Source organism: Mizuhopecten yessoensis, unplaced genomic scaffold (genome assembly GCF_002113885.1).
Source record: "Mizuhopecten yessoensis strain PY_sf001 unplaced genomic scaffold, ASM211388v2 scaffold11145, whole genome shotgun sequence".
In the NCBI taxonomy this organism is placed as follows: domain Eukaryota; kingdom Metazoa; phylum Mollusca; class Bivalvia; order Pectinida; family Pectinidae; genus Mizuhopecten; species Mizuhopecten yessoensis.
In genome coordinates, this window is record NW_018408902.1 from 66,036 (window position 1) to 82,537 (window position 16,502).

The window sequence follows — 16,502 nt, forward strand, 5'->3', positions numbered from 1 at the left end:
AGAGTCTTGTTACAACAGTTAGTCTAGTGTACAAACAAAAACAGTTATAGCCCATGTGAAAAGCCTGTTGAAAAGAACTGGTCATATTTTAGAAATTAAATGTCAGGAAGTAAGTATAATTAGTTGTAATATTGGTTTGAGTGATTCCCCGAGGAGGAATGAAGACAAAGCTAACTTATATCTACCGTAATGTTACCAGTACATTACAAAGACACACTCAGTTACAATGTTGTAGTATTATGTACATGTTGAGTTTTCTTCAATCAATCCAATGTCTTTCATTATAAATAAGATTTACAGGTATTTACGTAACTTAGTAAATATTGATTTAAAACACAAATCATCATGCATGCTTTGTATTTAATACATGTTTAAACAGGTATATTTACATGGATATTTCTTTAGCTCAAAAATAAATAAATTATTGTGCTATATGACCTACTGGATTATTGCATTCTTCTGAATTTTGTAATAAAAGTTGGAAAGTTTCCAATGTTTTTTTTGTTCATCACTCTAAAAATATCACGTTTTAATTATTAACATAAAAATGTTATGACTGTCCCAGATTAATTGATAGTAAAATTTCCTATAAGAAGCAACTAAACCTGATGTGTATTTCTATTGAAATGATGTATTAATCAGTAATATATTCATTTTAAACATGAAAATCGAAGCAGAGCAATTGATATAAGATGGAAAAGAAACAGTACAGACCGAAATACGGGCTACTGAGAAAAAACACCGTAATAGACACTATTGATAATAGGGTATTGTAAGTCCCGGACAGGAGTTGGAACTGATTATCCGGCAACTAAAATTAGGTGAACCGTGTATTGAGGGGCGGTGTTGTCCATGGGAAGCAGTGGCGATGCGTTCAGGCCGAAATCCAGACGAGGGGTAAAACACACACCACAGATAGCAGACCTCATCTCGGGAATGGCAGTGATAGAGGCAGATTAACTCAAGATAAAAAAAACGCCTGGTATATACTTTTAATTATGCATGAGCTAAAAAAGATTAAAAACCAAACACACACACAGAACCAAAATCAGGAGATAAAGATAATTAAACAATTCGCCCCTATTTTTTTTTAAACAACCAGTAAATTTCGTTGTTAAATCTCTGCTAAGCTGCATCCACATTTTTTTATTTACTTTTCATATAAGTTTTAGTATAGAAAAATGGTTATGAAGGACTTTACAAACAAAATCCAGAATGTCTTTGTCTGATGAGTTTGTTTAGCTGTATCAAATTTTATTCAGCCAGACAAACATTTTGGTTAAGTTTAATTTTAATTCTATAATAAATGTTAACTTATTTCAAGAAAAAAAATCTGATTTTTTTTCAAGAATATGCATTTATTTTATTTATAGAAAAACCCTCTATATATGTGTTTTCAACACAAATGTCATAGCAAATGGGTAGTGAATTTTCGGTGTTTAATTAATGAATTACAAAACAATGAAATCTATACAAGAAACAGTCATGTCTACAGGTAAGGCTAGCTATTGTATACAGGAAGTCAAGTTAGATCACATCCAGCCACATAGAGTACGGTTATCGATTCTTCGATCTTCACTCGACTGAAAAGGTGATTGAAACGTGATCACCCCTTCCGCCGTGTTCAGGAGACTAGGAGCACCTTGATGAGACTTCGGCACCTTTGTCAGGTAACTTCAAAGAGTCACCGCCAATTGGCCAATACTTAGAACAATACTTCTCTGTTGGATATGATTTCAGTTTTATTTCAACCCTTTGGTAAACTCGTTTAAATCTACCAAGTGTTGTTTTGAAAATTATCTTTAAAAAATCTTTGAAATATATACAGCGTGCGTAGGTACAATCAGTGTATGGGTACCTTTATAGACATTGCATATTTTTTCTTTTGTATGAAATTTATGTATTGATAAATATTCAAAGAGTATTTAATTTATCATCAAGAAAAAACAAATAAAGTCTATTTATCATTCTGAAGATTATATACAAACTTGTTAAAATCTTAGGAACAAATAGTAAGGAGGATCTATGGCCGTTCTAAACACTGAGGGTGGCATGGTCACGCTTCAATGACCGGATATGCAAATTTCCACTTTTCAATCGCTTTGATTTACGACGTTATTTAACCAAACAGATCAATTGAATGGCCGCTTTGGTGTAACAGAAATGTCACCTACGCGTTGATGAAAATTGCTAGTTTAAACTCCGCTGACAAAACGAACAAAAGGCATTATAAATTCTCAGTTACATAAAAATTGTTATAAATTCCCCATTAAGCTTTAAAACTTGAGGTCTTGTCTATAGAATTTTTTTAATCCGCAATATCGAAAAACTTTCTCAACCGCTTTCTAAGAGCAATGAAGAAAAAAACAACAAAATTGGTGAAGATTATAATAATAAAATATCTGACCCACGGCAAGAGTTCACAAAACGAACAATTTACTCTGAAAACCTCCACTTAAATAATGTTTGTATAATTATGACAAAACTTTCCGGTTGGTTGATTTCACAAGTACTAAATAATAAATGTATATGGTTTCACCTTCGTGATTTTTCACTTTTCATATATTAATATATCAATTACGCGTGAGTCATCTTAAAGATCAAAAAGATTATATTAAGGCTTTACCAAAACCATAACCCTCAGGTAATATATAAAAGTTAAATAAAAAATTAACATCAAAAGAATTGTTTTTCTAAAATACTCCCTCACTAACGGCCTATATATTTGTACATATAAAGTGAGCGGCGTCCATCACTTTCCGTTACATGATGTAATACGTATAGTTGGCCCGGAGTCGACCGTTCGCTCTGTACAGAGCTTATGAGATAGCCGGCTGTATCACACCTCAGTATGAATGAACGTTAACAATGCGTCGCTACCTCCTCGCTTTAAAAAATCAGTGGAGTATTACATTTTACCCATCGGCTGACAGCTAGAAAACCTCCCGCAGATAATTTGCCGAGTCGGATCAAAACCAATCAAAAGTCTTGTTACAAATTTGATTATGATAATTACGATCGCGGCCACATTACAAATGCTCTATTGATAATCATATTTTCGACATGCGCATAAGGGTATCTTATTTGTAAATCAGAAAATTGCAACACAAGAAGTTTTGTCATTCTCCTGCTTACTATACCTAAGCAATGTCACGTCGCAAGCAGCCCGTCCCTCGACACATCGAAACAGAGGATGAGCTTGCTACCATCTTGCAAAACGGTAAGTTTGTTTTGTTCGGAGGAAATAGGAGTTTTGTTGGTGGGCTATCAGATGTTTATTGTACGCAGCGCTTGCCCATAACACGTTTACGTGTGTGATGTGTGTATCGGTATTTGACACATGGTGGTTTATTTACTTGGGATACAAGACCTTACAAATATGACCAGGAATTACAAACCTTGGATGGACATTGTTTTTAACTAGTGGAGTGTTTCCAGGCATTTTGACCAACTTTCGTAAACCGTAGGTAAATACTTTCTGTTTATATGTACAATCCATGCTTTACCAGAGCGTGCGTGTGTGTATACTTGACGTTTGAAAAGTCCGCGAATTAACAGGGCTCCATGTAAATGTGTAAATATTGGGTATTGTTCTCCAACGGAAACCCGGATATTTGTTTAATTTAAATTAAGTTAATTCTTAATTCTAAATATTATATTGATTTGATAACGAAGCATTCAATAATGTAAAGAAATTAATATTTTCTCCGCGATTTTTTAATATAAATTCAGATTGAATATGTTTAAATTAGACAATGCCTGACGTTTGTGTTATTTTAACACAGTTTTTCTGTACAGATTGCAAGTAAAAAAATCGTCTGCATTCAAGTGTTTTGTTAAAAAAATCAATAATTATGCACGTGCTGTGAAAGTGATTTGACTCTGGAGATTAGTAAGGGTTAGCTGAGATGACAGATAGTCCACGCTGGATTATATTTTAGGATATTTTGGTTCAAGATAAATCCACTTAAGATACATTGGAAAGTGTTTAGATATAAACCTAAAGCACACAGGTATGTGATATTTTTTTTATTATTTCATTCAGTTTATTCTTCAAGTATTAAGAATATTAACACATTTTGTAATAGATATTTATTTGGTTAAATCAAATTATACTGAAGTTCTAATAATTCTAAATAATAGCTTTTTTATTAATTTTAAACTCAAAATTAAAAATAACTATTGATAGGTATAAAAGCTTACAAGTCACACAATAGAAATGTTTTATTGGGCGTTTTGATATTGGGTGTTCATAGATTGTTGTATAGGGAGGTTTAAATTCTTTGCTCTTGTGTGGTTATGTATTTGTTTTATCAATACACCACATACCCAACATGAGAAAATAATCTGCAGGCGTGCTTTGTACCAATAAATACTCCGATCCTACTGAACTTTATCCTAGAGGCAGCTTCCAATTCGTCTCCCAGTCGTACTCGAGTTGAGACAAACATGTCACAGCCTCGGTAAAAAGTATTAGTAATATTCCTTGTACAAACAGGATGACATGAGTAACTCATAAGAAATCACCATTCCTTTTCCTATCAATCTTTAAATTTCTATACAAAATCTTGAAGATATTTGATAAATAATACACAATACTGAAACTGATAATACCCTTAAGACTGGTTCTTAACAAAGAGATGTTAGGAAAGAAATCTAGCATGGATACGAAAGATCTAGGTTGCTAACTGGATAAATTTGTATGAAAATGTTATTCATTTGCTATACATATTTCAAATTTGATAGTCAATATCCCTAATGATAAATTATTGTAGATATTTTGTCAATGAGTTATAAAGGATTTACCTGTAAATCTTACCTGTAATCAAGTAGCCAGATAAGTCAATTACAAAGGACCACATTCCAGTGAAAGGAAAGGTGAGATATAGCCGAGGGTTTAGGAGTGTTTCTGGACTATCTAGGGATGTAAAATAGTTTGTGTAAAATGGCCTAAAGAGAAAGGTTTCTATTAAAAACTGCAGTTAGATAAACTACATGTCTACAGTCTCAGTGGACAAATGTATCTAAATTGTAACACCTATTTTTTTCAATATCCTTTTTTATTTTCCAAAACTTCCCATAAAATTAAGTTGTAGTGACAGCTTAAGTCTTTTTAACTTTAAAACAGTGGATTTAAAATATCAAACTTTATTTTAACAAACGTAAATTTTCTTTCAAACCGTCAGTTTTATTGGTATTGAGAAATATATTTTTCTGTTTCAAGATAGTTTCTAAGATACAGCCATTAATTTTGTCCCCACTAAAATGTACGTTGGTAAGGATGCTCAAAGGGGAGTTGAAATAATGTTATTTGTAGAAGAAACTTTCCTTAAAATGTTCCAATGCATTTCAATAAGAGCTTTTGTTGAAATTGATGATGGATATCAATTTCATTTTTCACAAATGTCAAATTTTTTATTCTTTTCTACCCCCAAAAGAAGACCAAGAGGATTTATATATTTTTCCTTGTGTACAAACTCTGTGTTTGCTTTTAAAAGATCATTTATCAGTGGTTTTAAATAACGGCACAGGAGAGGTTTTCAATCTCAGAAATTGATTTAAGAATCTTGAATTTGTTTTGTCGGTCATCAATTCCTACCCAGATGAACAGTTAGAAGGTTTAGTTAGAGGTAGAGAAAATGTATTGGGTTGAAAGGAACAGGCATTGATGGCTGGCTGTAGATAACCGCGCGGAAGATGAACAAGTGTGATAGGGAAAGATAGATTGTAAGCAATGACATTTCAGACTAGGGGCCCAAAGCTCCAGCAGCTGCTCGGGGGATGGAATTTTGAAAAATTTTGACAGTCTATTTAGCAGGAAAGGCCGTTAGAACTGACATATCTTGGATGAGTTGGTTGTGATACATGTTTACCTTGAAATAGCGGCAGGCAAGGAAAAAAACAGCTTGTTTCTTGTGTCCAGATTTTTGTGAGAAATGATTTTATCTGTAAACATTTTTCGGAAAAGTTTTGTTTTGTTAAAATCAGTTTCGGCATTGCTTTTAAGTTCATTTAGTTTAACTCAGAAGATAACACCAGAGGTGATAGTCATCAGAAATTCAATACAGGGTTAAAATGGGAGGTGTTTAGCTTATAGAATAGCTAAAATATTACAGTTGTTTCTTTCAGACTGCTTAAACAAGAACAATTATTAAGCTTTTCATTATTTCAAAAACAATTTCTATCTTGTACTTTTTATCAAGTTGCATAAAAAAGTGATGAATTATTTGATGGAGGTTTTATTCAGAACTTTAAAAAAAAGTTTAATATTTCTGATGTTAACTTTATGTGTAAAACTTTTCTCTTCTTAAATATATATTTGATATTTATTTTTTAAGGAAATTAATAGGTGACATATAATTGTAACAACAGTCCTTTCTGTGATATTGATCTTAGTAAAAATGGTATATGGTTATCTCCCCTTTGATGGTAGGAGACGGTGCTAAATTTTGAAGAAAGGGAATGTGCTGATCTGATTATTTTCTAAGTGTTCTTATACTTATTTCAATTAACCCACATAATTTTAAAGTAGAATACATCTTGTTTTATTTTTCTCTATAAATTAATTCCTGTGTGGGACAATTTTACTGTCCAGGTCCAAAGTGAAATGTTTGCTTCGTGGTATCCGCTGACAACCTAGGGGTCATTTATGTGACCTTTATCTCGAGCTTAAAATGAAATATCAAAGCATCCCTTAAATGTATCTTTAATCTGTGAGATATATTGTAAACACATATTACTGTCTCGAGGAAGTGGAAGGTGAAAGTATGGTGGATGTTTAGCCAGTCAATGTTTGCTCTCCATTATCAGTTGAATTTTCATCCTTAGTTATGATAAAACTTTATGATTTGAAGTTTTGCTTTGTTTCTACAGCTTTTCCCATTAGCAGAGGATAGTCTAGCCGAATATCTTAGCTTTTGTGGTATTACACGGACTGGTAATGGATACAAATGATCGCATTTGGTCAACGTTACATCTCCCGCCTCAAAGATGCAGGGATATGTCTGTAATATTCAAACACGAAAATTCCTTCACTGTCCCCTACATATTGACATTTTATTGGGAGGATGACACGCGGGACGTATTTACTTTCATCCTTGTTCCTGTGTGATTAATCAACAGACAAACTTGTATATTATCTTGTGATAACGGCCTGCTAACTTCTACGCAGAAAGGGAAAAAAATATTTATACGAAAATTTTCAGCTTACACTATGTACCGATAAGTTTAGTGTTGACTCAAGTTTAAAAACAGATAGTTGCCTAGCAAATTATAAAGTAGTAAAAGTATTACACACAGATATCGTGAACAAGTAATTTATAGCTGTATTAAATTCATATTTAAAAAGAACTGGGAAGTTCTAAATTATACTTGGCAAGATATGTAACATAATTTATGTAAATACCAGGACAAGTCCGAAGTTTCTTTCCTAACCCAAGCCTCTCGTCTGGTATCCCGGTAACTGTAACGACTGCCTTCTGATTTATACTGCTTATTATTGATATTTTAGAAAATGAAATAACTTGTTGGTTGGCCGAGGGTCAATCAATGTGATCCATTATCCAGACTAAATATAAATATATTTGTACAGGGCGTGATCATGACAATGGATTGGTGTGGGAATTTAAAAAACTCTCAAATGTGGTACAAACACACAAAAAAGATACAGTTATTGATATCCTGGTTTCTTTTGAGTCATTTCAACTTTTATATTAACTTTTATATTCTGCCAAAAGGAAAGTGATGTATGTGTTAAAGGTACCTGTTTGTGTCTTCTTGTGCATAATTATGAAGTTCAGTTACAAAAAACTTGTCAAATTTCTTTTGTACTCCAGTGCAAATAGATTTAAAAACTTTGGTGGTCGGATAGGATTACTGGGACTGATCAGGTGTTATTTGTACCAATCTCTACAGAAAAGGGATCCCAACCAGCAGACAAGGACCTTTTGGTATTTGTGACCTTGAGGACAACCAGATCTTGCCTCAGGTACTTGAAGATCCATTTAGTTTTACACCGACGACACCTATATAATATCAAAGGAAAAATATCATAATCTGTCTTTGGGAACAATATCGACCACCTATATAATTATTCGGCGAACTAAGTCAGATTTTACATTTAAATTTTTCACAATAATCGATTGGTATAAAAGATATTGATGAATGTCTTTTGGATATCGTAATATATCTGACCTTGTCACAATCTCTCCATGTCTTATCTTAATCTTAATTATATCTTTTTAAAATTGCAGGTGCAATTTCAGTACACAAACAAACAGTTATTGTTTCCCCTGTCCTAAATACTACTGCCACCCAACCGACAATCTATTGATTAGATATTTAAATCCTTCCCCAAAAAATCATGCGTTAGTTTATTGTAATAAAGCACATTAGCATATCTGTTAATTAAAGGTAGAAACGGGTCAAGAATACAAGTTCAAACTTAACAGAATTTCCAAAAAACTGTTTTTGTGATAAATTCCCATTTATAAAACTTTGAATATTTCAGTTCATCAAGAATGTACAAAATCCTCCCAGTTTGATTTTTTTCCCAAGTGTTAGACAGTTTTTATACTTTGTCCAAAACTGGCCTGCAGGTCACCTGGACAGTGAACGGTCAAGAAATATCTCAAGGATTCAGTTATTTTCTTTTCATTTCTGGTATTTCCATAGATCTGGTTATGTGTCCATAAACTTGTGTAGATAAGTAGTTATGGAAATGTAAGTATAGGTGTGTGGGAATTTCTACCTGGTGGGTCATCTCGTTGTGTTGTTACCTGGTACTTGTTACTCGGGTAATAATGAGTACCTGGGATGAAAATAGACTTGCTGGCTATTCATGTGGTCATTCCGTTTTATACTTGTGCATTCAAGTGGAATAACAAGATGATCCCTTAGAATGAAACAATTATAGCTCGAATATTATATTGGTCGGCTGGGTAAAATCAGTTACATCATAGATAGACGGGTTGGACTATAAGAAAAGGAGGAAAAACTTCCAACAGGGAAGAAGACTATTTGTCAGGGGGCCACACTTAGGAAAGAGTATTAAAGGGATTTAGAAAAGGGTAGAAATAAACTATAACGGTTACCATAGGCACATATTATTTATGGATGGGCCGTATGTGTTAGGTGTTTGGAAAGGGGCAGAAGGCATATGTATAAGGATAGGATGGGAGTCGGAGATCACAGGTATTTGTGTGGGGTTAAAAAACAGAAGAAGGAAAGATCATGGTTATATTTGAGGGGGCTGGGAGTCTTTGAATGGGAACAAATAAAAAAAAGTCACAAGGCTCCCAAAAAGTAATAAATGATATTGTGTGAAACCTAATCCTATGACAAACATCCTGGAATGAGACCAAGTAAAAAAAATTAAGGAAAAAAATTAGGTTATGTATTTATATGGCTTCAATTTCAGAAGTCTTAAAAGTGACAGGAATATGTTTGGGTGATGTTCGTATGTATTGCCTGGGTTCGAGATATAGTAATTTTCAAGGCTAAATTTGTGTTAAAAGAAACTGTTTTAACACCAAAAAAACATGTGACTTTCATAATATGTAAGATCATTTACTGAAGGGAGTTTGTGTTTTGTAATTTCATTATCGTTCTAGCTGAGAAATTTATTACCAAAACAACAGTAATTCCTGTCAAACCATATTCAAATCTAATTAGAAGGCTGCAATTAGAAAAAAACTTTAACAAATGTTTATGAAATTACAACATAGCTTCAAACCTACTTGATCTTTTCTTTTGCTCGTTTGAAAAGTATTAATTTTCATATACTACAATTGAATAGCTTTCTTGAAATTGCTTCTCTGTAAAACACTGTCATTAGTTGTTACAACTTTGGCTGTTAAATATTTGTGTTGTTAGTAGTAATTTTCATACTTAAGTCTAACCCAATTACAGGTTTAAGGGTTCGCATAGCCATAAAATACTACTTAGCAGGGTCTTCAATTGTAGCCAAATGACCGTGACCAAATAAGCAAATGGTCAAGGATGGCATTGAATGGGACCTGGTGGTCAGATTCCTTTCAACGGGAGAATTAGCAAGAAGGTATGACATGAGAATGAGATTCACCATAGGGGCTCAATCCAATATCACTTTTATATGAAATTGGTCATTAAATTGGACATGGGATATTTGGGTTATAATGGTCAGAGAATTGTATTGTGTCCAGGATAAAGGAATTGTGGCCCATTTCCTGTGTAGATGGTCCTAAATCAACCCTCACAACATTGCCATTGTCATGGTTACATAAGAGAAAGTTCTCAGGGTGAAAATACCATTGTAATTATAGAGGTACACAAGACTTGGGCCTAGGTAAACAGGTATATGGTTTTAATGTATAATGTAGGTAATATAAATGGACAGGTATAAAAACCAGTCCCACTTTGTTATTGCTATGACTTACATATCTACCTGTATTATTTATCTGGAGTTATGTAATCACTTTTTGTTGTAAACCAGAATATCCTAACACCATGCAGAAGCATGAGTCATAACCAAAGGGCATATTCCACGATTGTGGCACTCCCATTTTTTCATCAAATCCTAGATCTTTAAACATCTTTTATTGAACAGCATTATTGAATTCCTTTTTTAAAAACAACCAAAGCTGTGGGATTAGATTAGAATTCTGCAGAACCGTTTTCTATGACTAAATGATAGTTGAATAAGAAATATCTGCATTTGTTACAACAATTCCACTCTTTAAATTCCTTGATATAATTCAACTATTGAAATTTTAAAGCTGTATAATTTTGGATTAAGCCAAAATTATTTGGTTGCTGGGATTAAAAATTGGTGTTGGCGGTGGGCTTGGACTATATGTATTTCGCTGTCAATATTCCACAAAAGACTTAACTGATAATGCGAGATGGAGGGTGATGTCACAGACTAGGGGCTCACTTCTCCGACATACTTATGGCAATTCTGCCATTGTTCCGTTTAAACTTTAAAGATTAATCGTGAAGAGTTGTGGCGATATGTATTATTGGAACCAAAATGATATATATCCGTGACATTCGGCATTGGCAATCAATCACAAAAACATAAAGCTCCCTCTACAGCAAACGACTTTTACCGAGGTGTGCTTATCACAGGAATATCATAAATTATCAGGAACAGAAAAATAACATTTGAATGTCGAACATAGAGATATGCTTGGGTGTACTTATCTGCTCGATAGCAACCCATTGGAGATTATAACTAGAGAGAAAGGCGGACATTTCATATTTCTAAATAACCTCTGCTGCTTGATGACTCTGGTCTGGCGTCGATCAAGGGCAGTTTACATTATGATAAATGGTTGACCAGTCTCTGTGGATACATAGAGGTCCAGCGACATTCAACTTTAGAACCAATATTGAAAAAACAGCATGATAAGATTTTATATCGCTGGGTATTTGAATGTCAGAATTATAAAAGGTTACAAAAGACCATAAATTGTCATACATGTGTGAAAACTGGTTTGAAATTGAATTGCTTCTGGTGTTTTATTTTTTAATACTAGAAGTGGAAATGGAGTAATCCACTTATGTTGCTAGTATATTAGAATGCAGAGAGCTGATCACAAGATCCCAGGCGACAGTGTTATAGTTGTGGAAATGTTATTGTTTCAGACATTCTAAATCTCATTTTTCAGATATTTGATAAAATCTCAAATTTTACTTGATCCCTTGTTTATTTAATTATCAGGTAGATTTTTTTAATTTTTTTTTTTTATTAAATTCCAACATGTGTTTATATGCAAATAAATAAAATTAAGTCTTAGTTTTATCTTCAATATGTAAAAAAAATCTGTTTGAAACAAAGATAAAATGATGATTGGTGATTGGTGATTGGACAGTTGGTCCCTGTCTTTATAACAATGACATTCATTGGATAAGGATTTCGTTAAGTCCTATTTGATTGGTGATTGTAACAGGTGTTTGATAGTTCCTTTGAGTCAATTTGATTGGGTAATATTGGGATTCAATTTTATACTTGCATGACTGGTTTCATTGTCCATAAAGGCTGCATGGCAGTCTCATAGAGTGGGGTCTCCTTTTTTATTTGTTAGAAAACTTTCCATAATTATGTAAAGAAAATGACTCGACACACAGGAACAGGAATGCCCCTAGGGACACACAAGTGTTGTTGAGACATGCCAGAAAACTGTTTGATTTATAATTATACATTTCTCAAGTTAGTAATTTAGGTAATTAAATATTTAGATACCTGTATAAAATGTAAGAGTTAACATTCCCTGTAGCTGTCCCGTATACCCTGTAGCTATTCTTAAATGTCCTCTCATGTCTCTGATTGCGGTCCTAGCAAAGCTACCGATCATTGATCCACGATAGGCTTATGTAATAAAAGTACATATAAAAATAGATTCTATAGTTACTGTCAACCCTCTTCTGGTCTTCTCTCATTTTTTTGGCAGCAAAAATGATTCTATAAATTATCTGCATTGTTTACTTAGAAATAGGAGTGAAAAATGAATTACTTTCTTGTTTCGAAAAGAAAAAGCATCAAAGATTTTTTTTACATAAGAAATATCTTAACTTAATGTAACATGTTAAGAAATAATATCTTGTACCATCCTAGGATGGCTCAAGTACTGCCCCCTGGTGGAACGTTTGGCACTTGTAATTTGTGTTACGAAGCACTTCAAAAGACATATATATCAAACATACAGAGACTTGTTTTTCACCTTGCTCAATTTGAATTATCTCAATTTTCAAATATCTTTAGGTCAATATTTGGATTTTATTTCGGGACTTGATGTCTGAGTTCAATCTTCGAGATAAGCCAACAGATGTTGTAGGAATAACACAGTTAATATTTACTCCACAAGTCCTCGTCATTATCAAAGAATTATTTGTTATGATACAATTGTACCGGTAGCCGGTTTGAACCAAACACATAATACACTTTTAGTGAATGGGTTTTTGAATTTAATATTCCTTCTAATAAAGTTCAAAGGCTGAATGTAAATTCCTTGGAGTATATTTGAACGCCTAATATGCAAACAAGACCAAAAGATATGAGAAATTTATTTTGCGGCCTATTATCTTAAGTCGGGATAGCCAAATACTCTCTCTGTGTTAAAATTGACCCATTAATTTGGATGGGAAGGAATTTCTCCTGGGAGGGGGAACATGTAGTGGGTTTTGATCCGGGTTCAGAGGGCCAATTTTTAATATAATACAGAGATGCCACTTGTGGGATGTCGATGATCATATTACATGGGGGGAGTTGTGGAGTGTAATACACCATGAAATTTTACTTTCCAGTCAGGTAGGCCAGGTCCCTGTATTGAAGTGTTCACATCAGGACCTCAAACCCAGCTCAATATAATGAGATTATTAAGACCACATTCATAACATTCCAATCAGATCATGTTAAAATTATCTGTACACATTATATTCCTGAAGGTTTACTCATTAATTCTTTAGAAAGCACGGATTTGTTTATACACGCGGATCATATTTCTGACATATCTTGGAATCAACCGTGACTTAGTTTATTGATAGTTTTTCATAATAGATAAAAAAAATCCACATCCCACACAAAATATTTTATCAATCATTTTTCTTTCCTTTGTTCATTGAATTATAACAGGAAATGCTGTAGAGTTGGTACGTTTTTTATCAAGTTGTTTAAATCTGCGATAAGACGGACACCCCTCCCCTGAAACCTGTGTAGGCCTGTTACTCTGGCAGTTAACGCTAGCACCACATGTCACTGGCACATATGATTGTTTAGAAACTGACTGAAATATCAGAAATTTGATCATTGTATATGAATATGAAATAACATGGCACTGCCTCTCCAGGCGTGTGTGTGGTCTGGGAGATCCAGGGCTCGGCTTAGCACGGGAAGAACAATGATAATTAAATACCAAATCTTGAGCTTCCCGTTCTAATCTGGGCTACGTAATCTTGAAATGTTTTGATTTTTGTTATTTTATTTAAAATGTAATTGTTTAAACATGGAATCTTTAAGTTTTTTTTGTGTGTTTGACAGGTAGGGGATCATTCACAGGTGTGATTGTTATCTAACGCTACAACTGTAACAGGACAATGTGTTATGAAAAAAACACAATACCCTAGGTCCATTTAATTTGTGTGACGGGTTCCATCTCATTTCCTTTCAAAACTTGAAAATTTTCGATGGAATTGATGGTTCCAGTGATAAGATTTAACTTTGATAACATGTTATTAGATATATTTATTGGAAACCTGTCTCTGTCACCAGAGGCATACCAGTGGACTTAGGTGGGAACTCTCTTGTACGGAGTTTTGACATCGGAATGATTTTTTTCCTGTGCGACGCTTTTTTCATTTGTTTTAATTTGTTTTTGTTCCGTAGTTTGATTATATAGCTGTCAGACCAATTAGAGCGGAGTTATTGTAGGACTGGGACTAATTATTTGTTTGTGTAGTAATCATAACTTTGAGCATAGCAAGGACAGCCTATTAATATTTAATTACGTCAGGCTGATCTTACTATCAGATGGAACTAATTAAAAACCTTAATACATATATATATATTTATTTTTGATGGAGCCAACAGATCAAAGTATGATAGAAAATATAAATATCTTAACTTATGAATAAATTGACACTGAATTAAAACGATAAAAGCATCATCCTATATTTAATTTCTTGCTATTAAATAAATATTAAAAAGTTCTGGTTCCCACCATAAGTAAACTGAACGAAGACACATGTTGTCAACACAGTTTTGTTCAGTCAGATTTTGGGAACTTTACACTTGATCATTTTCATGCTTCTGATGTTTCTGATGGGGATAATCAAAAATGTATCATCACTTTCACTACCTGTACTTCATCCCCTATCCTCTGGCCAGCTTCCCAATCTCATTATCTTTCTCTCTTCCTTAAGTGTCGTCCCCTTTTAACCTTCCTCTCTGTCCTTTATGCTCTGTCCTTTATGCCTCCTACACTTTCCCCCTCCCATCACCTACACCCCACCCCCTTGTCCTTCTCATCTCAAGTATAGTACATTTATACATAGCCTCTGATCATGACCACCCGTCCCCCTCCAGTATGGTGTATTTATATGTAGTCTCTGACCTACCTTCCCCCTCCAGTATGGTACATTTATGCATAGCCTTTGACCTTCATGTTCTACCTTAAATCTTATCTGCCCCTGAGACTTGATGAAAGTCTTATCAATGAAGGGAAGATCTGCTGTTTTCACCCCATCTCTCTGATATAAACCTGTGTGTACTACTATTCATCCTTCCTTTGCACCCTGTATTATAATATATATGATAATATTAAATTATTTAAAAAAATAAATTCACAATAGACATCATACCTTCTACTGACATTTATGTTCACCTACAACCAAGTGCGGGATCTGATGACAGTTGATGTGTATATACATGTATGTACATATAGGTCACATCAACTCTAAAATGTAGGTCACAGCTACATTAAAAGGTAGGTCACAACTTCACTGATATGTAGGTCACAGCAAAGCAGAAATTTAGGTCACAGCTACAGCATTGGATGAAGTACCAATATTTCAGATGAATTTGATTCTAGATAAGCTTTTTCACTGTTTTGAATTAATTGTGATTAGAATAGTAATTACCAATAACACATTTATAACTGGTTATTTTTGCTTGTGATGCTGAAAGATGTTTTAATGTCAAGTTTTCAAAATAATGTATGATAGAATTCTTATTTGCTGTGGATGAGCAGTGTGTTTTAAGTACAAGATTCAGGTAAAGAAAATTTGGGAAAACACAGAAAATAGGATTTCCATTGAACTTTTTTTCTTTCTCAAAATGTATTAGGGTGAGGAGGAACAGTATATGTAGGTGAATGTTGTCTGGTTTGTCTGGGAATCCATACAGTATATGTAATTGAATGTTGTCTGGTTTGTCTGGGAATCCATACAGAATATGTAAGTGAATGTTGTCTGGTTTGTCTGGGAATCCATACAGTATATGTAATTGAATGTTGTCTGGTTTGTCTGGGAATCCATACAGAATATGTAAGTGAATGTTGTCTGGTTTGTCCGGCAATCCATACAGTATATGTAAGTGAATGTTGTTTGGTTTGTCGGGGAACCCATACAGTATATGTAAGTGAATGTTGTCTGGGTTGTCGGGGAATCCATACAGCATATGTAAGTGAATGTTGTCTGGTTTGTCCGGGAATCCATTCAGTATATGTAAGTGAATGTTGTCTGGTTTGGCGGGGAATCGATACAGTATATGTAAGTGAATGCTGTCTGGTTTGTTGGTGAATCCATACAGTATATGTAAGTGAATGTTGCCTGGTTTTTCCGGGAATCCATACAGTATATGTAAGTGAATGTTGTTTGGTTTGTCGGGGAACCCATACAGTATATGTAAGTGAATGTTGTCTGGTTTATCGGGGAATCCATACAGTATATGTAATTGAATGTTGTCTGGTTTGTCTGGGAATCCATACAGAATATGTAAGTGAATGTTGTCTGGTTTGTCCGGGAGT

At 33.8% G+C, this 16,502-nt stretch overlaps 1 protein-coding gene across 2 annotated transcripts in view; it reads left to right on the forward strand.

The window, feature by feature from the left end:
* Positions 1-2,833: 2,833 nt before the first annotated feature.
* The window catches only part of LOC110466791 (sal-like protein 1), a 65,339-nt gene continuing 51,670 nt past the window's right edge, over positions 2,834-16,502 (forward strand). For both annotated transcript variants that reach the window (XM_021523549.1, XM_021523550.1), the window contains exon 1: positions 2,834-3,220. In XM_021523549.1, coding sequence (XP_021379224.1) covers positions 3,148-3,220 — 73 coding nt within the window. In that variant the 5' untranslated portion in view covers positions 2,834-3,147. The remainder of the gene's footprint in view (positions 3,221-16,502) is intronic.